The 27,078-nt window shown below is 36.9% G+C and overlaps 1 protein-coding gene across 1 annotated transcript; it reads left to right on the top strand.

Annotated features, from left to right (window-relative positions):
* Positions 1-2: 2 nt before the first annotated feature.
* Positions 3-25,666, top strand: plppr2b (phospholipid phosphatase related 2b; the record flags this gene model as incomplete). Its single annotated transcript, XM_084426241.1, has 6 exons — positions 3-29; positions 17,661-17,781; positions 18,331-18,581; positions 20,140-20,316; positions 22,046-22,201; positions 25,499-25,666. Coding segments are annotated over 6 exons (768 nt in total), but the record flags the coding sequence as incomplete, so codon positions are not given.
* Positions 25,667-27,078: the final 1,412 nt, after the last annotated feature.

Raw genomic sequence — 27,078 nt, 5'->3', positions numbered from 1 at the left:
CTCTGGTCACCGCCATCCCTACTGTCACCGTAAGAGTTTTACTGCCATTCATAAACTCACACTTCTCTGAGGTGCCACACGTGTGTGTACGTCAGTGTGTCGGCGTGTGTGGGATCGTTAATGAGTGTGTTTGAGTGGGAATGTGTGTCAGTGTGTTGTGATCTTATACATTGGATATTTCACTAACTTATTTGCCATTTGTTAACAATCTGGATCATGAAATGAGACAATTTGCTACTAAAGTAATGTCTTAGCAGAAACATATAACATACATAATAAGACAGCTGTTTACATACAGTATAAGTTTATACAGTAGCTATAAAATGTATGTATATAGAAGCTATTGAGTTCATATTGAAATCTGTAGACAAATGGCTCCATGCTTGCTTTTTAATCTCATTGCAATGTAAGAGAAATAATTGTGATATACATAAGAATCACTATCAGCCTAGATTATCCTAAAGGGATAGTTCATCCAAAATGTTTAATTCTGTCATCATTTACTCCCCCTCATGTTGTTCCAAACCTGTAAGAAGATATTTTTATAATTGAAGCGATTTCTGTCCCTCCATTGACAGCTACAGTAACGCAACTACCACTTTGACGCTTCAAAAAGTTCATAAAGAGATCGTTAAAAACGAATCCATATAATTGAGCGGTTTAGTCCAGATTTTCAGAAGAGATGATGAACAGATTTAATTTAGGCTTTTATTCACAAACAATTCATCAACTCACACATCAGTTGTGTGGTAAACAGAAGCTAAAGCATGTTCACTTGACGTGCGAGAACCAATGAGGTTCATTCTTGTGTTCATTCTTGTTCTCGCGCGGTCAAGCAGTTTCTGTTTATATTCGCTGATCAATGTTTATATAAAATGGCTCAATTCATATGGATTCGTTTTACTTTGATAGCGTCAAAGTGGTAGTTGCGTAGCTGTCAATGGAGGGACAGAAATCTCTCAGATTTTCATCAAAAAGATCTTCATTTTGTGTTCCGAAGATGAACGAAAGTCTAATGGGTTTGGTACGACATGGAGAGTGAGTAAATGATGACACAATTTTCTTTTTTGGGTGAACTATCCCTTTAACTGGTTCAAATGGTAACACTTCGGAAGAAGTTGCATTTACTTATTAGTTTAGTTATTGGTTTGTTTTGGGCACATTCATGCCGGTTGTGGTTGGTCACCTTTTCACACGGGTCAGGCTGGTTTACCTGCAACAAAAACAGCGTTACCAGGTTGTGTCAGTTACAGACTAGAATTATTCATCTAAAACTATAGTTGAGACCATTGTGGAATTTAAGCTTTTTTCAGCAGGGTAGGGAAGGGATAAATCCAACATTTTTAATTGTAATCCATGTGATCAGGAATTTCCCGTTCGGTGAAAGATTTCGCATTGGTTTTAAGTTGTTGAACACATTTGGCGTGTTGACCAACAGAAAGTGGCTTATTGGTTTGAAAGTGAATTTTGTATGAACGGTTCTTGATGCATCACTACACTTGATAATGGACAGTTGACACCCCCCCCTCCCCCCAAAAAAAGTAATAATTTGAAAACCATTTTCCCTATAAAATTTCACTAATGTGACTACACCATCTCTTTTGCCTACCAAGGCTGCATTTATTTGATCAAAAATACAGTAAAATAGTAATGTTGTGAAGTATTATTACAATTTAAAAATTTTTTAAATGTAATTCATTCCTGTGATGACAAAACTGAATTTTCAGCATCATTACTCCAGTCTTCAGTGTCACATGATCCTTCAGAAATCATTCTAATATGCTGATTTGCAGCTCAAGAAACATTTCTGATTATTATCAACGTTTAAAACAGTAAAACAGTTGCGCTGCTTAATATTTTTGTGAAAAATGTGATAATCTTTTCTTTCAGGTTTCTTTGGTGAACAGGAAAAGAACAACACCAATTTGAAATTTAATTTATTTGTAACTATGTATTTTACTGTCACTTTTGATACATGTAATGCATCCTTGCTGAATAAAAGTAAAAACATTTTTTTAAAGATCTTGCCCTCAAACCTTTGAATGGTAGTCCATGTACTTGCGTAGAGAGCGTGCTTTGGACCTGCTCTGTTTCCGGTTTGGATGACAGGGTTGGGATGTCATGTCATTGTTATTTAGGTCAGACCAAACAAAAGTGACATTAACAAGGTCAGATATCTACAGTGTGGTGCAGTGTAATAAATGTAAGCTAGATGAGGTCAACACAAGTCTCGATTCTACTAGCCAGGAAAAAATACAGATTTCCCAGCGGTGTCAAATGATTCATTTTTCAGAGGATGGGTAAATTAATGTGTGTCTCACCCAACATCACAGAAACAGATGGTCTGATACCACAGTATCAGACATCAGAGGGGCTTTCTTCACTTTTGAGTATTTATACACACACTGCACACGCACACATACACGTTCCTCATCTGTGCAAATGAGAGCAGAAGGTGAAAAAAGCTCTTTTCTTCCTTCACTTGGAAGATGACAGCAGTGTGCACAGGGACACCTGAGGCTCCCTCTGTGGGCTGAGAGTCACCTGAGGTTTCATTTGGGCAAAGCTGTGTGTTTTCTTGCCATGTGTGTCTAGTTTGTATGTGAATGTCAAGTCTGAAAAAAGTAAGTGGTTACATCTTTTGCTGTGTGTATTCTTTTTGTGCGTTTCATTTTCTTTTTGTTGTATTATTTTTTATTGTATTTTATTATTTATATTATGTAATAAAATGTAATGTACAGGTGGAAAAAATGTAATGTACAAGTGTCTATGTGAGCATATAAAGGGGTGAATTATGAAATGTTCAGGTCATATTTCACTTATAAATGGGACATTCACATTTGTTTTTGCATTTGAAAAAATGTTTCACAGAGAAAGGCTTCTTTTTCTCAACATGTGTGTGAATGTGTGAGCATGCTCTCTTTGTGTGTAACTGCCTTTATCTCTTTGTCTTGAGGATAGTGAGCGTTTGCATCTGCGCCCTGTGTGTGTGCGTGCATGAGTGTGCACGTGTGTGAATATGTGGGTTCTTGGAGTGTGTGTGGGCGGTTAGTGCTTTCTATCTTTTGCTGAGAGATGAATCTGGAAACGGTGATCGTGAAAAGGGAAAAACTCTCCCGCCTAAAACAACGCAGATTTTCGTGCTGTAAACATGCGTTTGAACCCCGCTGAAGGGCTTAATTATTGAGACACGCTCCACATCTGAAGATGTCAAGTGGCCCTCTAATTCTCTGCAGTCATAGATGTTTTTGTTACCTAAAAAATGGAGTGCCACTGAGTACTGGATTGGGGTCAGCTCCTTTTCAGTACAGCTAGTTTATAGGTATAGTCCACCTAAAAATGAAAATTCTGTCATCATCACTCCAAACCTGTATGCATTTCTTTCTTCTGCTGAACACACAATAAGATATTTTAAAGAATGTTGGTGACCAAAGTGTTTTGATTTCCATTGACTTCTATTAAATTTACAAAAAATACAATGGAAGTCAATAGGGACGAAAACTGTCGTCTCATTAACAGGGGGGAGTAATGTTCAGTTCACAATGCCTTGAATTCTGTGAAAGAAATAGTTCACCAAAATTGAAAAATATTTCAACATTTATTTATGTTATTCCAAAACCATATGATTTTCTTCTGTCGAACACAAAAACAGAATGTCCAGGCGGGTCTTTTCCATACAATAAGAGCTCTGAATATAACAACAAAATCACAATAAATTAGCTTAACAACATTATATATATTCCAAGTCTTCTTTGAATGTCCACCTTAGTAGACAATTAACAGAGAAATAAAAAGAGCTCAAAGAGATAAAAGAGCTCAAAGACTTCCAGAAGTAAGCTAAAATAGCATGGTTGCTTTAGCAAATGTATGTTTATCTACATTTATTCATTTAGCTGACGCTTTTATCCAAAGCAACTTACAATTGCTATATATGTCAGAGGTCGCACGCCTCTGGAGCAACTAGGGGTTAAGTGTCTTGCTCAGGGACACATTGGTGTCTCACAGTGGATTCGAACCCGGGTCTCTCACACCAAAGGCATGTGTCTTATCCATTGCGCCACACCACCCCATCTCAAGATTATTCCGAACTACTGTGATATGTCCAATAGCCAAAGTAATGAAACGTTGCCATGTTCGCGGTAAAAGTTACGTAATCAGATTACCTTTTTTCAAGTAGCTAAGTAGTAAAGACAAGTCACGCATTCCTTTTAAGTTTACAACAAAATATGTAGAGTTACTTTTTCAAATAAGTAACGCAAGTTCCTTTGTTTTCCCATTTATTGACTGACAGCTCTCCTGTACCCTTACTGAGAGAAACCGTGAGTAAGTGCAGAGGCGTTGTGTGCGCTGTGTGAACATGATGCTTATTGTAGTTCTAGACTAAATGTGAGCAGGCATTTACTCATCTCACACGCACAAAAAACAGATTCAGTATTCCTCAAAATAAATAAAAACTGTGAAATGCAAGCTAAGATGATTACACAAACCTAGTTAAATATGTTAAATTACACAAATATACTTTATGTATTTAATCTCACTTTATGTGTCCAATGTCTTTGCTGCTGCCCCTGCTGATGATCCAATTCAACCATACTAATAAGCAAAAATGGCTTTATTGCTGATGTACGAACTCTCTTCTCCTGTATCCGATTCTTCATCAATCCAGAATAGCACAGCTGAAAGGTTTGTGTGACTTGGCATTTTCTTTCAGCCTGAGGCTATGCAATGCATTACTTTCCAATGTAATTTTTTTATTATTTTTTTTATTTTTATTATTACAGGGACAGTGCATATTAATAAACATCTCTGCCAATATGCCAGAGTTAGCCAGAAGGCTATTTTTCATCTGCAGTCCCCGGACAGATGTTAAAAGTCACCCTAAAAGAGAGTAAAATTACATAAAAAAATTTTAGTAAGAAATCCTATTATGTTAAAAACCAACAATCAAACAAACATCTGACAAAAAGAACATAACATATACACACACACAAGGCAATGCAATTAGTTACTTTTTCAGAGAGTAATGCAATATTGTATTAAAGTAACTTTGCGCCACAGATACAGTGGTGGTCAGAATGAATGGCACCCCTGGAAAATATGATCAAAAATGGCTGTAAAAAATAAATCTGCATTGTTTATCCTTTTGATCTTTCATTCAAAAAATGCGCAAAAATCTAACCTTTCAATGAAGTAAAAGAATTGAAAGTGGGGGGTAAATCACATTATGAAATAAATGCTTTTCTCCAAAACACGCTGGCCATAATTATTGACTCCCTGTTATTAAATACTTTTTGCAACCTCCTTTTGCCAAGAAAACAGATCTGAGTAATGCCTGATGAGTTTGGAGAATAACTGACAAGAGATCAGAGACCATTCCTCTATAAAGAATCTCTCCAGATCCTTCAGATTCACAAGTTCATGTTGGTGCTTCTTCTGTTCAGTTCACCCCAATCATTTTCTATAGGGTTCAGTTTAGGGGACTGGTACGGTCATGGCAGAAGCTTCATTTTGTGCTCAGTTACCCATTTTTGTGTTGATTTTGATGTTTGGTTTGGACCGTTGTCCTGATGGAAGATCCAACCAATTTTTTTTAATGAAGGATCAAAAGGATAAATAATGCAGATTAATCTTTTTTACAGCCATTTTTGGGGGTGCCATTAATTCTGACCACCACTGTACATTTTTCCAACAAGCCTGGGTTGTAATTATTTCAAAGCACTCTTAATGCCAGTGTATTTATTAAAAAACGCTGTTGGCAGCTGTCCCATTTCTTCAATTAAAAAATCATTTCTGCTTTGTATCAGATAAATGCATCACTGTCATTGTTTCTCATACAGGGCTAGTGATAAGTGAAGAACTTTTGACCCTAATACAGACTAATTAAAACTTTAGATTGTGCGGCCAGTAAACAGCCACTTAAAATCAGACCACCTCTTTGTCGTTGAATGGGGAAAAAATCTTTTTCTGTGTTTTGCATGGTTCCAGGAACAGCATGAAGGTTTGGAACAACATAAGGGTGAGTAAATAAGGACACTATTCCGTTTAATGAAGTCTACAAATGCTAACAAATACACCTTAAAATATTCATGCTGCTATCTGAGTTTTTGGCAGTCTGTTTTTCTGGTAAATATGGCAGCTCCGGTACAGTCTGTGTGTTTGATCTGAAGCGAGCTCTGGCCCAGCAGAGATTTACAGCTTCATCCAGTGAGAAGCTTCAGCTGGCTGATGTCACTACTCTGTTTTCATGATGGATGTTTGGGGACTGTGTGCTCCTATATGCCAGTAATGCGGGTTTGCCATAAGTGTGTTTCTGTGACCTCATTCTGTTTGTCTGAGGATGCTCACATGATAGAAGAGAGAGAGAGAGAGAGAGAGAGTAATAGGCTACAAACAGCGAAACTTCCCGGTACTGATCGGAACTAATTGCTGTATAATTATTCATGTGAGAGGGGGATAATGTTCTCACTATATACTTGGGTATGGGCGGTTATAAAATATAAATAAAATATGGTAGCAAATATTTTGATTTTTGAAACTTAAATTTACAGTAAATGTACGTTTTACTAACTGATGTAATGTGAATAGCTTTTTTAGTAGCTTTGTCATGAGCAGAGATAATACTAATGTATAGAAGGTGCACACAGTGACATGCACTCATATACCTCTCCCTTTACCTCACTTTACCACACAAATACCTCTCCCTTTACATACAGATAAAGCGTTGTTGGGATAGTTCCGGTTCACGTGGCTAAGCGGAAGCGATAACAATCCTGTATTATACATTTTAAGGCCAGACAAGTAGTTTGTTGAGAGTTGGTTTGTAGGGAAGGACTACACGCCTGCGCACATATATATTCAAACGCGCATCCCTATAGACTGAACTCGTAATACGCATGTGCACGCCATCAGTGTTCTCACAGGCTCGCGTTTTTAAAGTTTGCGCTGAGAGAACTTAAGAGTTTTCTGTTAAAACGGTGTCGTGTAAGCGGCCCTAAGTTAATAACTAATGATCGTTGCGACGGAAGTGCATCAATCAAAACTAAATTTAGCTGGACAATAACTTTATTCTAGAGCTGCTATACAGCCAAAACAATCTCTGTTACTTTAATTTCCTATTATCAATGTAAAGCCGCTTTGGAACAATCTACATTGTTAAAAGCGCTATATAAATGAAGATGACTTGACTTGATTTGACAAATAAAAAACACCTTCATGGTCACATGACTAATATAATGAAATAAACATTAATTTGACAACATAAGATGTAACATGAAACCCTAATGTCCATTACTGAGAAGAAAAAGCTATAAGAAACAGTTAATTCAACAAAAAACTCAAATATGAGATGGCACACAGAATTCTGGGAATGCCCATTACATGTTTTTTCACTGTAAACTATAAGCTGTTATTTTTCACTTCCAAATACTGTACATTTAACTGGATTTTATTGTAAAATGAAATGAAATGTCATTTGTCTCATCCGATTTATTACAGTATTTCACCTAACCAGTTAACAGGTTTTTACCTAGTATAAAATCTTAAAAACGTAGTGTTTTACAGTTAAAATTACAATATTTTTTTGAAAGACAAATGAGATGAGTTTTAATGGGGCATCATCAATCCTGAAATTATCCACTTTACTTCTGTAATAAGTGTTTGAGCAAGGCATGAAATAGGAAAACATTATTGGGGAGAATAGGGTGTAAAAAGAGGAACGGAAGAAGAGAGAGAGACTCACATACACGCATAAAGATGATATTCTTATTGAGATCTGTGTCATCCGTTGTAAGTGTACAGCAATGCCCAGCGGATGTGTTTAACCTCTCTCTGTGGAGACGATCCACAGCCTAATCTTAGTAAGCCTTAGATTAAGGCATCAGCTTTTGTTTAACACTCCTACTCAGCCTCGGGAACACTGGGAGTTGGCCATGTGGGCATGGAGCGAAAGATGTGCTAGAGGAAAGAAAGAAACGAGTACTGTTTGTGGATGGAAATGTGAAAAATGGAGAACATGAAGGCCTTTTCACATGACTTGTTGTGTCAGGACTTCAGTGCACAGCTCAACCCAAGCACTGCTGTGACCTTAATGAAAAGTGTGGCAGATAGCATCACGAAAGGGGGATTCTACAAGGTTGCTAGGTAGCAAGAAAGCAAAAAAAAAAGGTAGCAAGAAAGAAGGAAGTGTGCACAGTAAGCAGTAAAATATGTATTTGAGTTTACAATAGAAAAGAGTCACTCAAATCAAAATTATTAGTGAATAACAACTAAAACTAGCAGCAAACAATATATTCATTAACAAAAAAAAAGGGAGAAGAAGGCTTTCTTAAATAGAAAAAGCTCATTTGAAACTGTAAATGTGCATTAAAATAAGAAGATTATAAAATGTATTAATTGCACAAAAAAAATAGATTATGAAATTATGTCTTATGAGAAGGCAAAGAAATATTTCTACATTGGTGGATAATAAAGTTCAATTAATTAAAAATAAAGAAATGAATAATTACAGTAGGCCTACCATAGGAAAGTTTGGGTTTTGTAAAATGCTGTTTTAAAGAAATTAATACTTTTTTCAGGGAATACACATTATAATGAAGTGACAGTAAAGACTTCTATTTCAAAAATTATTTTTCAAATGAATGCTGTTTTTTTTTTTTACTTTCAACTCATCCAAGTATCTTGAAAAAAAAACCAGTATGGTTTCTACAAAAGAAACAACATAATAATAATATTAAATGGTTTTTTTAATAACTAAGCATATTACAATGATTTCTGAAGGATTATGTGACATTCAACTTAAATGAAAATTCAGCTTTACAATCGCATAAATAAATTGAAATTTAAAAAGTGTTAAAATAGAAAACAGTTGTTGTAAATTGTAATAAAATTTCCCAATATTACTCTTTTTACTGTATTTTTCGTCAAATAAATTCATCCTTGATGAGCATAAGAGATGTATTTTAAAACATTAAAATAATCTTACTGATCCTAAAGTTTTGAAAGGTAATGTATATTAATCAAAAATGTATGATTTTAAAATGAAATAAAAACTACTATCTACTAAATTTATCATGCCTGACATCACTATCAGTGTTGTGAAAAGGGAAATTGAGTGAGAAAAAAAAATGGGACTTTTATTTTGAATGGGAAATGATTGGGTCGTAAAAAGTGGGCGTTACCAGAAAGGAGTCAGGTGGTTGCAGGTGAGTGGTTGAAAAATAAACGTTTTTTTTAAATAAAATATATCATATTTTATTTTATTAAAGCATATATTTACCAGTACTCTGTTTGTTTTGAAGGACTTTGATTTCACAGGTCAGGTTAATCACTAAGGGTTTTTGTGCAGTCCTGTGGTGCCATCAGCCAAAAAGTGGCAGCCATTTTTCTGCAGCTGCAAAGGGATTAGTCTTTTGGCGTTTACGGCTCAAGACACATGGCTATATATGCGCCCAAAATTTGGCAGATTTCAAATCGTGTCCTGCCCTAGCCGAGAAACTTCCATTGAGATGGGAATGCTAACGAATAGCACTCTGTATTTTAGACCTGCATCACCAAGGAAAGGCATTTCAGAGGAAGAGCGTTATTACATTTTGATGAATGATTACAAAGACAAGCATTTGTTTTTCCTCGCAGTAATGTGCGCTGATGAATAATCCACAACGGGACTAAAAAGATTCTTTAGGAAAATAAATGGGGTCAAATTAGATTTCGTGTTGAGTTTAAAGAAGAGAATAAAGCATGAAGGGAAAAGAAGAGCTGGTGGTGGTAGAGAGAGATATAGAGGGATGACGCTAACCCAGTTTCTCTATATGGTACTTGGAGAGATGCCCGCAGAAAGACAGAAGGACAAAATCCCAGAAATCAGAAATGACAGAGTGTAAAACCCACAAAAAGGGCAGGAGAAAAGAGCAACTAGATGAAAGGAATAACAGTGGTTGTGATAACAGTGGACACACATTATGCGCAGGAAAGATAAATGCAAACACACTGGTACTGGAATCTCAGTTTGGTGTATTCAAACGACAGCTAAAAATTTGCCTAACCGCATGTGGAAATGAATGTGATCTGTGATGTGGTGCGGTCTATTTGTGATCTGCATTGGATTAGCAGGAGCGTGAGTGCATCAGCTGTCATACTGATGCCATGGTAACGCTATGAAAACAGAGCAGGGTGTATTCGCCTCGCCTGTATCCTCGAGCATGTCACCTGGAAAAGATCCTAAGCGGGCTGCCAGTCTCAGGAGGAACTGGAAAGTCTACTGAGCAAACTGTTAGTGTGTGTTGAAGAAGTGCATCATTTCTTGATAAGCTGATGTTTAAATTGTTCTTCATTTCTGTCGTCATTTAATCACTCTTATGTTGTTCCAAATCCGAATTACCGGTAGGCTACTTGTTTTTTTTTTCTCTGTGGAACAGCAAATAATAAAATTTAGCAGAAGGTTAAAACATGAGCTGTGGTGTAGGGAAAGGCACTGCAAAGTTTCAAAGATAAAAATGCTCAATAAATGGAGTTATTGCCTCCCAAAAGAAAGAAATGATGCTTGAATCAAGTCGTCAGTAATGAGGGCACAGGCTCGAATTGATATGGTAAAACCATACTGTTCATATCACTGTATATCAAGTGCTGAGGAAGTTTCTGGAGCTGAAATTCAGATATGGTTCGTTTCTGATATGCGCTTTTAGCTGTAGAACAATCACAACAGACTGGGCCATCTGACCAATCACAGCAGAGTAGGCTCTCGGAAAGGAAGGGTTTGGAGAGACCGGATCCTTGATCCAACTGTTTTAGACACTGTGAGAAAAGAGGGGATTCTTCAATGTATATTATGAGAAAAATAAAGTGTTCTTTGACCTTGGATGCATATAAACCTATTGCAGGAGACCTCCAAAACAAAATTAAAGACCTTTAAAATAGCATAATAGGGGCACTTTAAAATGGACAGTTGATTGATTGATGGTTTGATTGATTGATTGATTTTGTGTTTGACAGCTTGTTTGACAGTTTGACAACAACATGATTTTGTTGTATTGGAAAGATTTTCGTAATGAGCTGCTTTTGAGTTCCACAGAAGAAAGAAAAACATTCTGATTTGGAATGATGTGAGGCTGAATCAATTATGACAGAATTTTCATTTCTTTTGGTCGAACTATTACTTTTCATATATTGCAGTAGTATCTTACCGTAGCAATTCTTTACTTTTCCCATTTCTCTCTAGAAACGATGACCGTGTTCCTTTTCCAAAAAGCCCTTGGCACATGAAGTGTATAATGAATTATTAATATTGTTCTAAGTCATTATGGACTGTACGGTATATTATAAGTACCCAGTCCAGCGAGAGAATTGGTTTGGCAGAAGAGAAGTGGGCCAACGCCTGGGGCTTTGCACTGCCGGTGAATTGTCCAGTACTGTTGGTGGTGTGATGCGGTCCTGCTCTGCAAACCATGGTTGTTCCAGGGGCACCATCCTGCAGAAAAGATTAATCATAACTATATGGTGTTATTGGGAACCCACCAGGTTCCTTAACCAAGAAGCTAGATTTGTTTGGTCAACCAGCTTCACCAGCCAAGTCTAACAGCTAGACCAGCACCAAAATAACCAGCTTTGACCAGCATGCACACTTATGTTGATTAAGCTATAGCTGGTTACATAAAAAGCTTTGACTACTCTGACAAGTTTTTCTCTTTAAGACTGGTCATAACTTTTTAAGACATAAGCTAGCTATTTGAATCTGAAAATTAAGACTGATTGCTCCTTGGGTAACTGCTAGTTCTTAAGACAGTGTTAACATTATGGCTATGTGTATGCACTTGGCCTCTGGTCTTTCCGGTACAGTGTCAGACAAGACAGGGTTATGTAAATTTGGCAGGCATGCTTTATGACTTAATCAAGCATGTCTGTCTTTTTCTTCACACAACCTCAATAAAAATTACAGAGCAAATTACAGACTGCTTTTTTGGCTCAGGCATCCTCTGAGAAATTTAATTTCTGCAAGATGTATTTTCACAATGCTTCTCTTCATTTAATTTGACCTTTATCAAATACCATAATTAAAGTTAATTTTGTCCTTGTGCACAAATCTTCTGGCTCCCTGCTGCACCTTCATTTTGTATTTAGACACTTTTGCCAAGTTTCTGGGTAAAATAACAGTTGGTGGTTCAAGTACTGCTGATCATCCCATCTGATGTAAAAATGCCATCCCATTTTTTTGACCTTACTTACTTTAGACAGTACTGTGCAACAGTTGGGTTCCAGATATTTTAGTCATTCCATCCCTTTATACATAGAGATTTTGATGTCAGTACAAAACTACCATGATGTTATCAATGGTAGATGCATCTGAAGTCAGAAGTCTGGTACTTCAGGTATTTCAACTTAATCGTAATCAGCGTAAGCAAATTCCGTGTTAAGAACTGCATAGCCATAATGTTAAAAAGAAATATCCAGTAATCAGAGAACTGTGGTAAACATATCAGTGCGATAGAGGTGGCCGTCCACTCCCATGTAGCATTGTGAATGAGTGAATGATGTAGTTGAGTTGGTGTGACCTATGACCAGTCACAGGTGAAGTGAATATCACTGATCATCTCCTAACAAGGCCACAAAGTAAGGTCTGTGAAAATTAGATTGTAAGAAAGTTCTCATAATCAATGTATTGGATGCAGGAGAAATGGGCGGGAATAAAGATCTGAGGCTTGTGGGTTTCTCCTGGTCAGCAGTGGTGAGAATTTACCAACAGTGGTCTGAGGAGGGACAAACCACAAACCGGCGACGGTGTTGGATGCCCAAGCTATCCCGTCTGGTCCAAGTCAAACAGAAGGTCTATGTAACGCAGTTCGTTGTTATGGGAAGAAGGAGGCTGGAACCGGCGAACATTTAAAGACTTTAATGACATAAAATAAATCAACAACAAAACGAAAGTAAAAGACCCTCACGGACGACTGCTGTCACATAATAAAACCACAACATAAGTCCAGGCCTGTCCTCTCTCGCTCTTCACTGTCGTCGCTCCTCCTTTATGCTTCCGCTCCTCCGTGAGAGATACGAGACCGGTGCGTCGTGCAGGTGTCGCTCATCAGTAATCACGCCACCGGCCTCGTGCCGCTCTCTCACGGCCCTCGGCCTCGGCCTGCTCGCCACAGTCTACTGTGGCACAAGTTACACAAAATTGTAATGATGGTTATGGTAGGAATGTGTCACACCACTGTGATGTGTATGGGGATTGCGACCAATCTGATTGGTCCCTCAGACCAATCAGAGAACCTATGACCCCTGTCCACCGTTGTAAGTGCCTCCAATGGACACACGAGTGTTGGAACTGGACCTTGGAGCAGTGGAAGAAGGTCGTCTGGTCTGATGAGTCCCGTTTTCTTTTACATCACTGTTTACCTGGGGAAGTGTTGGCACCAGGATGCACTGTGGGATGACGACAAGCCGGTGGAGGGAGTGTGACGCTCTGGGCAATGTTCTGCTGGGAAACCCTGGGTCCGGCCATTCATGTGGACGTCAATTTGGCATGTGCCACCTACCTAAACCTTGTTACAGACCAGGTCCACCCCTTCATGACAATGGTGTTCCCTGGTGGAAGTGGCCTCTTTTAGCAGGATAACGCACTCTGCCACACTGCACCCATTGTTCAGGAAGGAACATTTCATGGTGTTGCCCTGGCCTCCAAATTTCCCAGATCTCAATCCGATTGAGCATCTTTATGATGTGCTGGACCAACAAGTTCAATCCATGGCCGCTCCACCTCGCAACCTACATGACTTGAAGTATCTGCTAATGTCATTGTGCCTAAAAACACAGGACACCTTCAGGAGTCCTTGCCTCTGCGGGTCGGCACTGTTTTGGCAGCACACAGAGGACCAACAGCATATTAGACAGGTGGTCATAAAGTTTTGGCTCATCAGTGTAGATATGTACATTTATACATATTGTCAATGACTATACATCAATAGTTTTATATTGTAATTTTGTTGCTGTTTTGATTACATGATTTACAGTACTTCATCCGATTGTATTTGTTTTCATGACACCTTTGCCAGAATGTTCGGATCATTCGGTGGTGCTTGTATGGTTTATTTTTTGACTGACAGTCTGACACCCACTGTAGACAGTAGAGGGTTTTCAACATCACTAAGTGCTTGCATTTTTTGGTGCTCTACTTTTCTGCTAGAAGCTTTGGATTTGACTGCATTCCCAGCTGCCACAAAACGTCTGTGTCGACGATGTTCACATGATTTCCTTAGGAAACAGACAGGCCCGCCACTTCAGCTTCCATCTCTCTTTCCTCTTTGATTTCCCCCTCTTTCGGTGGTTTATCGATCTGTTTCTTTCTGTGGTTTATCGATCTGTTTCTCACCGTGTTCTTTTGCTTTGAACTCCTTGTCCCCTCCTTCTGTCTTTCCCTCAAAGTCTCCAGAGTCAGCAGAGCTGTTTCATCAATTAAACATGTAAGCACTTCACTTCAACAGCTTCCATTAATCCGCTCTAAAGACCGTGTTTTTTGTCCTCTCTAGCTACAGCTTCTAAAAGACAAGTTAAACCTTGTGTCTTAATTTATACGAAATGACGCTGACAGCTCCCTCTTTGTCTGTTAAGTGAGGATCAAGAATGTTGCCTTTGGGGTTTGCAGCTAGTACTGAGCACTGAGAACGTCTTGCAGTTTCGTTCTTGCTATCTGTGTCAACTACAGCAAAATTCGACTGACAATGTCACTGTAAACTAATTCTGCCGCTTCAGTTCAAACAATAAATGAAAAGGATAATTCACACAAACATGAAAGTTTTGTCATTATTTACTCGCCCTCATTTGTGCCAAACCCATTTGACACAAAAGGAGACATGATGAAAAGGAAGTAGCAACAGATCATTTCTTCTGTATTAAATGATGTACTGTACATCCGATTGAAATGGATTATCATAAAAGAAAAGGACTGGATTTTGAGATATGGGCGATGATCTAAAAGATGAATGTGAGCTTGCAGGGTTAAAGTGGACTAAATGATTGTATACGTCACCAAAGACAAGTCTTTTTCACCAGAAGGTCATTATGACATATGTGACCGTGGATCACAAAACCAGTCACATGGGTCCATTTTTTGAAATTGAGATTTATACATCACCTGAAAGCTGAATAAATAAGCTTTCCATTGATGTATGGTTTGTTAGGATAGTCCGAGATACAACTATTTGAATATCTGAAATCTGAGGGTGCAAAAAAATCGCCTTTAAAGTTGTCCATTTATGTTCGCGAATGTGCTGCATCCACTCACAAAAATAAATGTTTTATATATTTACGGTATAGGAAATTTACAAAATATCTTCATGGAACATGATCTTTACTTAATATCCTAATGATTTTAGGATACAATGTATTGTTGGCTATTGCCACAAATATACGCGTGCTACTTGTGACTGGTTTTGTGATGTATGCAAGAATAAAATGTTCAGAGAAATTTAGAAAATAGAAATGGTGAATATTAATTTCATGCTAACCATATAGGTTCAAATTAAGTAAACCTAACTTTGCCATTTTAAACATAAAAACGTGATAAAAATAGTTTTTTTAAGTCTCTTAATGTACTGAAAATCTCCATTGAAGTACCATAAAGGTTGTCCATATGATGCTATATTAAGTCTTCTGAAGTCATAATTTGTGATAATCAGACCAAGATTTAAGTCACAGAAAGTTTTTTCCTTTATCACTACTTTCAAATCTTATATAGAGTAGTGGCCAAATTTGTTCAATTTTATTAAGTTTAATTAAACCATCAAAATATGAGAGAAAAATATATATGTATATATGTCCGCACAATTTGGAGCGTTTCATTGCGTTATCACAAATCAAACAATCTAAGCACAATACCAATATTCTTTTTTTTTTATGTACATTTTCCTAGTTGCTACAACTACTCTGTTTCTCAATATTGAAAATTAGCATGTGTTCCATTGAAAAAGCAAAGTCATATGAGTTTGGAATGATGTGTGAGGAGGATGAATAAATCATAACAGAATTATTATTCTATTTACAGAATTAACTTTTCCTTTAAATGACTGAACCGTTTATTCATTTAGAATAAATGTTTTACTCAGCTTTATTTTACGGAAGGATAACGCAGAAGTAACCACAAACAACCCTAATGTTTCCACGAATGTGAACTCTACTCTAAGAGTGCTTGGAGCTCCTTTAATGTTTGACACTGAGGCGTTGGTTGAACTCCAAATGTGTTATCTATCTGTGTGTGTGTGTGTGTGTGTGTGTGTGTCAGTTTTCCCAGGGCTTTGAAACTCTTCAGAGTAGATGTGCTATAATCACGATGTGTGTTAAGGATTTGAAAGCATAATGGCTGTCATATCACTGCGGCTTCAACACTGCGGCTTCAGTGCACTCAGATATATCAAGGATGTTCTAGTGAAATATTCATTCTCTCTTTTTTTCTCTCGCTTTCTCTTCCTCTATCTGTCTATTTTCACCTTTTTGTTGTTGTTGTTAAACTGCAACACAAGAGCCCTCAAAATGCCACAATATGCCCCACAAAACATCATTCATAGAACATCACTAAACATTTGAAGGTCACTCTGAAATTTCAGGCTTTTATGTCCCTGAATAAAATCCATTTTCCCTCTGTGAAAGGGTTGGAGTGGCATTGGTGAAAATGAAGCATTAGACATCGGATAATAGATGCATAGATAGGTGCATAATATAGCACTATAATAACAAGCACTACTTTTACAACACGCTGACCTGGATCTTCATGTCAATGGAGGTTAAATAGTTAAAAGACTTCAGGTTAAGTTACACTTAAAATGGCGTCTCAGTGTGACAGCTGACGTCTGCTGTTTGAGGCAACCGAACTTTTTCACAAGTGCAACTAACTAAACACCATGGCAAATTGTGTCTTTTAAAAGTATTTTCTGCTTGTCCATGTTTCTTGGTTTTGATATAATTAGTTTTTCATTGAGTGTAATTACTGAAAATGCAATTAATTCATACAACGACTTATGAAAACACTATATATATGATGAACATGTTTTTAATTTCTGAATAATTTAGCTATTTTTGGTGGTGGTGGCTAAAAGTATAAAATCAGATGGTGCAACCAACATGCAGAAAAAAACACAAAACAAAAAAATATTATGTATGGATGAATAATTCATGATATTTGTAGAAATGCTTTATAAAGAAGTATGGTCTATAAGTAAACCTTTCTAGAAAATGGTTTTCAAAAAATTCAAGATTGTCAAAACCACATAACACCGACATATAGTCATATTTTTAAGAACACTTTTCAGAGTTGAAAAAAAAATATTTTCTTTATCATGGACACTTTTATTTTGTCAGCATGTAGTGTTGCTTTCCAATCTGTGAGGATTCATGTTTTATGAATGCAGTCTCATTACGGCACATTGAACATGATATATATAGCCTGCATTTAGCATTTATACATTCATGGGATTGAAAATGAGATTCTATCGTTCTCGTGAATTTCGTGTAAATTCTGGAGCTGGAACACGTGCAGTCTTGACAGTGACAAATGTTGCCTTGTACATTTGGCAATCTGGAAATCAGTTTAAGGAAAATAAATATTGTGGTTCCCCCTAAGCGCTGTTCTCTGTAAGCTTTATGCACCTGAGAAATCTCATTCCCGCGTCTGTCTCCTGCAGATACTGATGGGGGAGCTCGCATCCTTCTTCACTAAACCTGAGGCCACACAGGAGAAGACCATTATAGCGGCTGACTGCTGCTTTTTCAACCCGCTGCTGAGACGCATCGTACGCTTCCTCGGTAAGCAATGCCTCCGGTTTTCTTTGCTTCTTGGGTTCTTATTCAAATATAAAATCAAACTTTTCCTGTCACGTTACAACTTCTTTTCTGGCATTTGGGCATTTTTCTATTCTAATATATTTGAAATGTAATTTATTCCTGTGATGCAAAGCTGAATTTTCAGCATCATTACTCCAGTCTTCAGTGTCACATGATCCTTCAGAAATCATTCTTATATGCTGATTTGATGCTCAAGAAACATTTTTGATTATCATCAATGTGGAAAATAGTTTTGCTGTTGTGGAAACAGTGATACATTTTGTTCAGGATTCTTTGATGAATAGAACGTTCAAAAGAACAGCATTTATTTGAAATACAAATATTTTGTGATGTGATCAATTTAATGCATCCATAAAAAATAAATAAAAATCTTACTGCCTCCAAAATTTGTGTATATCATATACTATAGTGTATATCAAACTACTCTAAATGACCAGCATATTAAAATCATCTTATAATTATCAAGTGGTTGATGAAACGTTAATTTTTGCATCTTCCTCTTGTTCTCAGGTGTGTATTCTTTTGGCCTCTTTACCACCACCATCTTTGCCAATGCAGGGCAGGTAGTGACTGGAAACCAGACACCTCACTTCCTGTCTACATGCCGGCCAAACTACACCGCACTGGGCTGCCATTCAGCGCTGCAGTACATCACAGAGCGGAGAGCCTGCACCGGAAACCCGTACCTCATCACCTCTGCCCGCAAATCATTCCCCTCGAAGGACGCGGCACTGAGTATGTACTCCGCTGTCTATACGGTGGTGAGTATACATCAGACACGACACAGCGTATGTAGAAATCACTGTCATCCCTGACTCTCCTTCATCAGTGCTGCTGATATATATATATATATATATTAGAATTTATTTTATTTTTTACCCATGATGGCAAAACCCAGTTTACAATATTACAATATCATTTCCTAAGACATTTTTGTTTGTTAAAGAAATTCATCATTCTATTCACCAGTGTGGTGTTTAATTAATTATAATACAATGAAAAACATAATATAGTAAATCATTATTAATGTCAATTTTAAAAAAAAATATTTTAGATATTTTTTATTAGATTTTTTTTTTGCCATGATAGCAAAACTGCAATTTAATTCCTTTATATATTTTATGTTTTTGAAAGAAATTCATACTTCTAATAACCAAATGTGCCATTTAATTAATCAAACTACAAAAAAAAAAAACACACATAATAATTACAAATGTTTAAAATAACTGTTTTATATTTTTAGATATTTTTAAAATGACGTTTTTGTGCTGTGATGGCAATTTATAATATAATTTCTTAAGATTTTTTTTTATTTTGAAAGAAATTCATAATTCTATTCACCAATGTAGCATTTAATTCATCAAAATATGATAAAAAATATTAAAACAGTATATAATCTGTAATGTTTAAAATAACTGTCTTATATTTTGAGATAATTTTAAAATTAAATGTTTTGCTGTGATGCCAAACCCCAAATTAAAATATAATTTCTTAAGATTTTTGTTTTTGAAAGAATCAATATACAGTACAAAGCAGTGATACTGTAAATGATTATTACTGTTTGAAATAACTGTTTTCTATTTTTAGATATTGTAAAATGAATTATGCTATGCTGTGATAGCAAAGCCCCATTTTCAGCAAGCATTAATCCAGTGTACTAAGGAAAGCGTGTGTTATATAACCCTTAAGAAATGATCATAATGTGTTGATTTGGTACTCAAGATCTTTTTCCTATTATTAGCACACTTGAGAATGATTATGCAGCTTTAATGAAGTGTGGAGACGGCAGTGGTGCAGTGTCTTTCGCACTTTACTGAAGTATAGAGCACACTTGTATTTCTTGCAAGTCGGGTTTAAAAAGAGTTTAAAAAGAGCCAAAACAAACAAGTTTCTCCAGAAACCTATTAGCCCTATTAGTGTGTAGATCTTTTAAGGGATGATGTCTATTCCATAGACTACTCAATGTAACCAGCACAGAGAAAAGTGAACAGCCCGGACATCAGGATGAGGAGGACATCAGAGTCATAGTTTGAGAAACAGCTAGAAGCTTCATTGAGCAGCACACAATAAACTCCTGAACAGTGAAGAGAAGACTTTTGAAGTAAAAACACACCTAACACAAATAAAAGGATAGAATGGGCAAAGTTTAGTTGGCAAATGAGTATTATGCATGGATAAATCTATGTTTGAGGTGCTGTGAGAAGCACCCTACAACAAATGTTGTATATTGCATAATGTTACACTGAATTGTAAACAGCTGAGCGAATTGTCGTGAAATATGTGTGTTTATGCGATGCATACCAATGTGTATTTTTGCAGATGTATGTAACGCTGGTATGGAAGACTAAAGGCACAAGGCTGACCAAACCCACTCTCTGTCTGACTCTTGTGTCATTGGCTGTTCTGGTGGGCATCGTGCGTGTAGCTGAGTACCGCAACCACTGGTCTGATGTTCTCGCTGGATATCTCACTGGAGGAGCTATCGCTGCTTTTCTGGTGAGAATCTGACAACCTTGGAGACCAGAACATACATACAGCGCAGCCAGACTGTTCAGTGTATTCTTCAACTAAATGTATGCACTATCATTCAAAAGATCGGGGTCAGTAAGATGTTACAAAAGATTTCTAATCAATACTGTTCTTTTGAACTTTCTATTGATCAAACAGATTTTTTGCAGTTTCTACAAAAACATTAAGCAGCACAACTGTTTTCAACATTGATAATAATTGAAACGTTTCTTGAGCAGCGAATCAGCATATTAGAATGAATTCTGAAGGGTCATGTGACACTGAAGACTGATGCTGAAAATTTAGCTTCGCCATCTCAGGAATGAATTACATTTTTTAAATGTATTAAAATAGAAAACTATGGAAGCTTGTTTCCGCCACAGAATAAAACATTTTAAGAGATAATTGCGACTTTTTATCTCACAATTGCGAGTTTACATCTCGCAATTCTGACTTTATTTCTCAGAATTTTGAGATATAAAGTCAGAATTGCGTGAAATAAAGTCGCAATTGCGTGTTCTAAAGTCAGAATTGCGAGATATAAAGTCAGAATTGCGTGAAATAAAGTCGCAATTGTGTCTTATAAAGTCAGAATTCTGACTTTTTTTCTCGCAATTGCGACTTTATATCACGCAATTCTGACTTTATAATACGCAATTGGGAGATATAAAGTCAGAATTGCATGATATAAAGTCTAAATTGCGTGTTATAAAGTCAGAATTGTGAGATAAACTATTCTGAGGTTAAAAAAAAAAAGTCAGTCTTTTTTTCCCCTTAGAATTGGACTTTATATCTCACAATTCTGAGAAAATATGTCAGAATTTCTTTATATCTTTATATCTTGCAATTCTGACTTTATAACACACAATTGCGACTTTATTTCACGCAATTCTGACTTTATATCTCAAAATTCTGAGAAATAAAGTCAGAATTGCGAGATGTAAACTCGCAATTGTGAGATAAAAAGTCGCAATTATCATTTAAATTTTTTTCTTTTGTGGCGGAAACAAGCTTCCATAGAAAACAGTTATTTTAAATTGTGATAATATTTCACAATATTACTGTTTTGATCAAATAAATACAGCCTTGAATAGGTGAGTGTAAGAGACTTCTGTCAAAAACATTAAACAATCTTACCTAAATCTTATCTTACTGTAATAATTTTGAGCATGCAATAAGATAGTAAGTCATTGTACTACATTGCATCTATACAACATCAATGAATAGCTAGAATTTGCATCATAAACGGCACCGTTGTTACATGCATAATTTGTAAATTCATCACAAACCTTACCACTTTGGTTGTACAAGGGCTTATGAACAATATTAGTTCAAAAAGAATGCCAGAAAATCCACCCTGAAATAAGACTATTTCATCGAACTAAGATCTAAATTTCACACATTCTTGCAAACTATTTAGGAATGAATAGTGTGTGAATTGACATACATCTAAAGTCTCACGCCATGCCAGAGGGTGAAACAGGACATTACTCTGAGCACAGGCCTGTTTAACAGCTAATACTAGTACTCAGATGTTTAGTAAGTCTGCAGCTAATCCACTGGCTTTAGACTGCATCCTTCATCCTCTTAGTACAATCACAACATGCCAAGGCTGAACATGCTCTGGGCATAAACCCTTAATCCTGCATTGTCATACAGTAAATACCTTGTACATTTTTGTTGCCATTGTTAACCTCCCCTCTTGGTACACCTCTAGGTCTCGTGCGTGATCAATAACTTCAAGCAGACCCAGATTTATCTGCCCCCCTTACCGCCCCCTGTGCACCCTCAGCGCCTGGAGCCCTCGCTCAACATGCCCATGGTGGCCATGCCCTGCGTAGAGAGTCCACTCGAAAAGTTAAGTGGCCCTCAGGTAAGGGGTGATGGGTGGGTGCATTTGACACCAGGATTGGGAGGGGAAGTGTGGGAACTCTAACTACTAACTGTACTGTATAATAATGTGCCTATTCTTCTACTGAATCAGATCTGCTATCCACATACTTGTGGTTTTAAAATAGCCGTGAATTATTGGATCCAACACTGGTTTGAGACTGTTGTGTAAAGACGCTGGGTTGATTTTGATTTCACCCTATTTGGGTTAATAATCATTCGTAATCAGTAACCCAACAGTGCTGGTTTTGGAATGCAAACGTGAACGAGCACATCACGCAAGTTCAAACAGTTCAAGTTAAACTTCGCCTATCCATGTTCGTGCCGCTCATGAGAGGAATATGTGTGGAAAGTAGAACAAAACAAGGAGTGTTTTCTCTCACTCGAACAGTGGCCGGTGATAACTGGAAAGGGACTTGAGAGTGATTAAAGTGCCCCAATTATGCTTTTTCAAATATTACCTTTCATGCAGTGTGTAATATAGCTTCAAGTTTCATAGATCAAAGTGGACGATTGTCTCCTAAAACACAGATTTGATTCTGAACTGCCAAAAGAAGTCGTCATCTATGTAGGTTTGGAACAAATTTGCATAATGCCAGCCTATGGTCTTCATCGGCTGCCCGCGAACAACGTCTACTTTGAGCCTCAAACACTGTAGTTTTAGCTGAGAAGCAACATGTTGTAGCAACATGTGTTGTCATCATGTTGAGAACACACTGTTTTCTGTGCTGCGAATCCACTTTGCATGCACTTCCAAAGGATGAGGACTCGCACTGGAATTGATACGGTGAAACCGACTGTAATAAGGTTCAAGGATGAAGGGAAAAGAAGTCAGGGCAGCGAGAATATTTTTCAAATGTATTTATTAAACTACTCACATCAGCACATCAACTCAAATAACTTTCATTCAGCTTGACTGAACTCAGGTACATCTCTCTCTCTGTCCATCCAGGTCGGCCTTTGTCTTATATCCTGTCTCTCCACCAATTACTAGAATCAGAGACAGGTGTTAGTCATCATGCACTTGACCCAGTTCTTACTGAGTCTCCGCACTCTCTCTCCTGTTGCAGACCTCGCTTTATCACTCCCCCCCGCCACACCAACGGCATCATTACTGTTCGTATCACTGTGTATCAAGTGCTGAGGAAGCCTCCGGAGCTGAAATTCAGATATGGTAGTGAGGGTCTCATTTTTAACGCGCTGCAATCAGTAGACCAATCATAACAGACTGGGCCATCTGACCAATCACAGCAGAGTAGGCTCTCGGAAAGGAAGGGTTTAGAGAGACTGGAGTCTTGATTGAACCGTTTCAGACACTGTGAGAAAAGAGGTGATGCTTCAATGTATATATATATATTTTTACATTGGATGCATGTAAACCTGTTGTAGGAGACCTCTAAAACAAAAGGAGGAATGTTTAAAATAGCATTATGGGGCACTTTAAAAACACTTTTATCCTATCAATACGCTATAATACACAGATTATTCTCACTTTTAAGTGTTTATTACAAAGCTTCAGTCTGTGTGTTTCTTCCCTTATGAAAAAAATGTTTATTCAAGTGTGCTATAGTATCCTTTTTTAAACTAAAATAAGAAAGTATACTTTCAGTCTACTTTTATGTACTTCTCAGAAATATACTTAAAATTGCACTTAATTATACTTGACTTATACTGACAGAAGTATAAATATAATAATATTTAAGTCTAAGTGTATTTGGCCTATACTTGTACTCAATCCTTTGATTGAGATATACTTAAAAGTATAATGAAGTACACTTGGCTTGTAGTTGTGTTTACTCTTTTGATTGAGTTGCCATTAAATACTTTTTTCACATAGAAGGAAATATTGATTTTAAAGAAAACAGATATGACGTTAATTCTGAGTATTTGAATTTTTGTGTTGGCTAGTCCACTGGTATATTTACTTCAATCCTACTTTTCTCTTTCCCCGCCACTGACTGAAATGTCCTGCTATCCATGTTTTCATGGCGCTATTCAACGGGCGCTATTAGGCTATTATTACGCAGGTGAAGAAGAAGCAGAAACAATTCATGGAAGATTGCTTACACAAATCATTAAACAGCATACAAGTTCAAAACTGCTGACGTTACCGAATGAAATGTTGAACCCAATGTTGAATGAATGCTGATGGACTCCATCTACTCCATCTGTGTTTTGATCATCATTCTGAATCCCATCCAGAGTCTTTGACAAAAATATGTCGGTTTTGATTTGATGGTGAATTTAACGTAAGCTATTCAATATTCAATATGTTTATTTCATAAATAGACATTTATCCTAACTTTTTGACCCATTTTTTTAACCCATTTTTGACCCATAATGCAAATGACCATTTTTTTATTTAGAGTGATATCCAGGATTTTTTTGGTTATGAAGGGGAATTTGGTGCACTGTGTTTGCTGGTTTCAAAGTTTAGCTCTGTTCCAGCATTTTAAGGCATCATATGCTTTAGATGCTCCACGAGATATCAGTCACCTTGTGTTGTGCAGATTCTAAGCACACATTGCATCCTTCAGTGGTTAAATGTCACCTTAAAGGAGAACTCCGGTCAATTTTAACATTGAGCTCATTTTTTTGTACATTTGGAGTGCTGTCAGTACAGAGAACAACGACAAAAATCGGTGTTGCCTACACCGTGTGATCCTCGTTTTAAAATTTGCACCCTGTTGACTCCAATGGGGCATGAATGGCGGGTGAATCTGACTGCAGTAGATGTGAAAGAAATATGTTTATTCAGCCAGCGCACATACCTGTATTTACATCCTGTTTTCGGTCGAAGTCCACAGTAATCGATTGTCGAGTTCACGCGCATAGGTTTAGTACCTATGATCACGCGCGTGAACTCGACAATCGACTACTGTGGACTTCGACCGAAAATAGGATGTAAATACAGGTATGTGCGCTGGCTGAATAAACATCATTTTTTATATATTTCTTTCACATCTACTGCAGTCAGATTCACCCGCGTTCACTCAGAAGGAATCACTCACATGACCTGTGCACTTGTAATGACACATCAAGGATGTTAAGAGGCTAAAAGCAGGTTTAAAACTTGCCCCATTGAAGTCAACAGGGTGCAAATTTTAAAAAGAGGATAACTCGGTGTAGGCAACACCGATTTTTGTCGTTGTTCTCTGTACTGACAGCACTCCAAATGTACAAAAAAATGAGCTCAATGTTAAAATTGACCGGAGTTCTCCTTTAACCCTGTTCTCTCTCACACACACTCTTCAGAAACGCTTTGTTTTTCTTTGCTCAGCAGGTTCCAGGGGTTTTATACACAGGCATCACATGACCATCAGCCATACCTGGCCCCCGCCCCTCCCGATGTCCTGATCCACTCACGTCGCTCCATCTCCAGCGCAGTCTAGACATGCCTTCAGAATATTCCACCTGCGCCCGCCCTAGACCCTCTCTCACAAGATCATACTCCACTCAGGTCTAGCGGCTCCTGAACTCACCTCTGCTGACAGAGACAATATCACAGCAATATCCACACATTTCAATCGGGAATATCGTTTTTTAACGTGACCGTTTCATGTTTATCTGAATCCTTTTAGTTTCAGTCTCTTGTCTTTTGGGCGTTTATTTTGAAAGGAAAGTGTTAATTATCTTCCACCTCTGTAATTTTGCAGATTATTAATGGCCGATGTTGACATATGAACATTTTATGTACATTCTAAGAAGATTTTCTCATCTAACAGCCATACAGAAACTGAATATCAACTGTGAAATTTAAGATTTAAACATTCAACTTTTACTGATGTTTAAGAGTGAAAAGTGGAAACAAACAATTCTATTTTTGGAAATATGGATTGGTAGGATGTAGCAATCTACTAGTAAATGTATTTGAAAGATAATAAATAGATTATTAGCACTATTTTTATGGCTAAGTATTTCGGTTAAGTATCCATGGAAAAAAAAATTATTATTCAGAAATAGGGTCATATGAGTCAAAACTATAGTTGTACAGAGACCGTTTTCAAGACTATAATATATTTAAGTATATTTCAGCACCAGTAAGATGGGATGTATAGGATGTAGCAAATGTTTTATATCTTACATTGTATAAAATGTGAATGTTTTTCCCTTGGAAATTTCCTGTTAGGATTATTGACGTGTTAAGTCAATTTAGTGATATAATCCAGAACCAAAAATCCAGAGACTAAGGAATTACCTCAGGTTTCATCCTAAGGTTAACGGGCTACATCTGCCGACTGTCCGTGTCTCACCATAAGATTATATCATTTTTGTAAATAACTGTATTTTTCACATCATTTTTGGCATTTTACATACAAATTGCTATGTTATCATTGAACAACTTTAGAATTTACTGATCACCTGTGCAAGAGACTTATGTGAAACACACATCTGTGATTTTTTTTTTTTTTTTTAGAGAGAGAGAGAGAGATTATGAAAACTGACATTGTGAAACTGAACAGAGGGAAATATTCTGTTAAGCTTGTTATCAGACATTTTGTCTATTGATGTTATTTTGTAAGCCAGCATTTTTCTACATAGTATGTCCACTGAAGAGAGTGAGATAAACCTCTGTGTGTAACATGGTGCTTGAATGTGACTGTTCAGGTAAAGCTACCCTTTCATTTTGTAAAAAAAAAGAAGAAGCAAATTGTTCAATATGAAGACAGATGATTCTTGCGAAACAGATCAACTGACTGTTAATTAAACATTTAATTAAAAGGAAACGGCTTGAACTTTTAATTGCAGATTGCCCCCTGGCAGATACTGGATGTAATCTGGATTACGTAATCAGATTCCAAAAATGAAGTACTTGTTATTATAATATATTTCATTTTAAAATACTCATACAATTACTTT

The sequence above is a fragment of the Rutilus rutilus genome (assembly GCF_951802725.1).
Source record: "Rutilus rutilus genome assembly, chromosome: 12".
Classification (NCBI taxonomy): Eukaryota; Metazoa; Chordata; class Actinopteri; order Cypriniformes; family Leuciscidae; genus Rutilus; species Rutilus rutilus.
The sequence above is the reverse complement of the archived record's forward strand: the minus strand, read 5'-3'. Positions and strand labels throughout refer to the sequence as shown.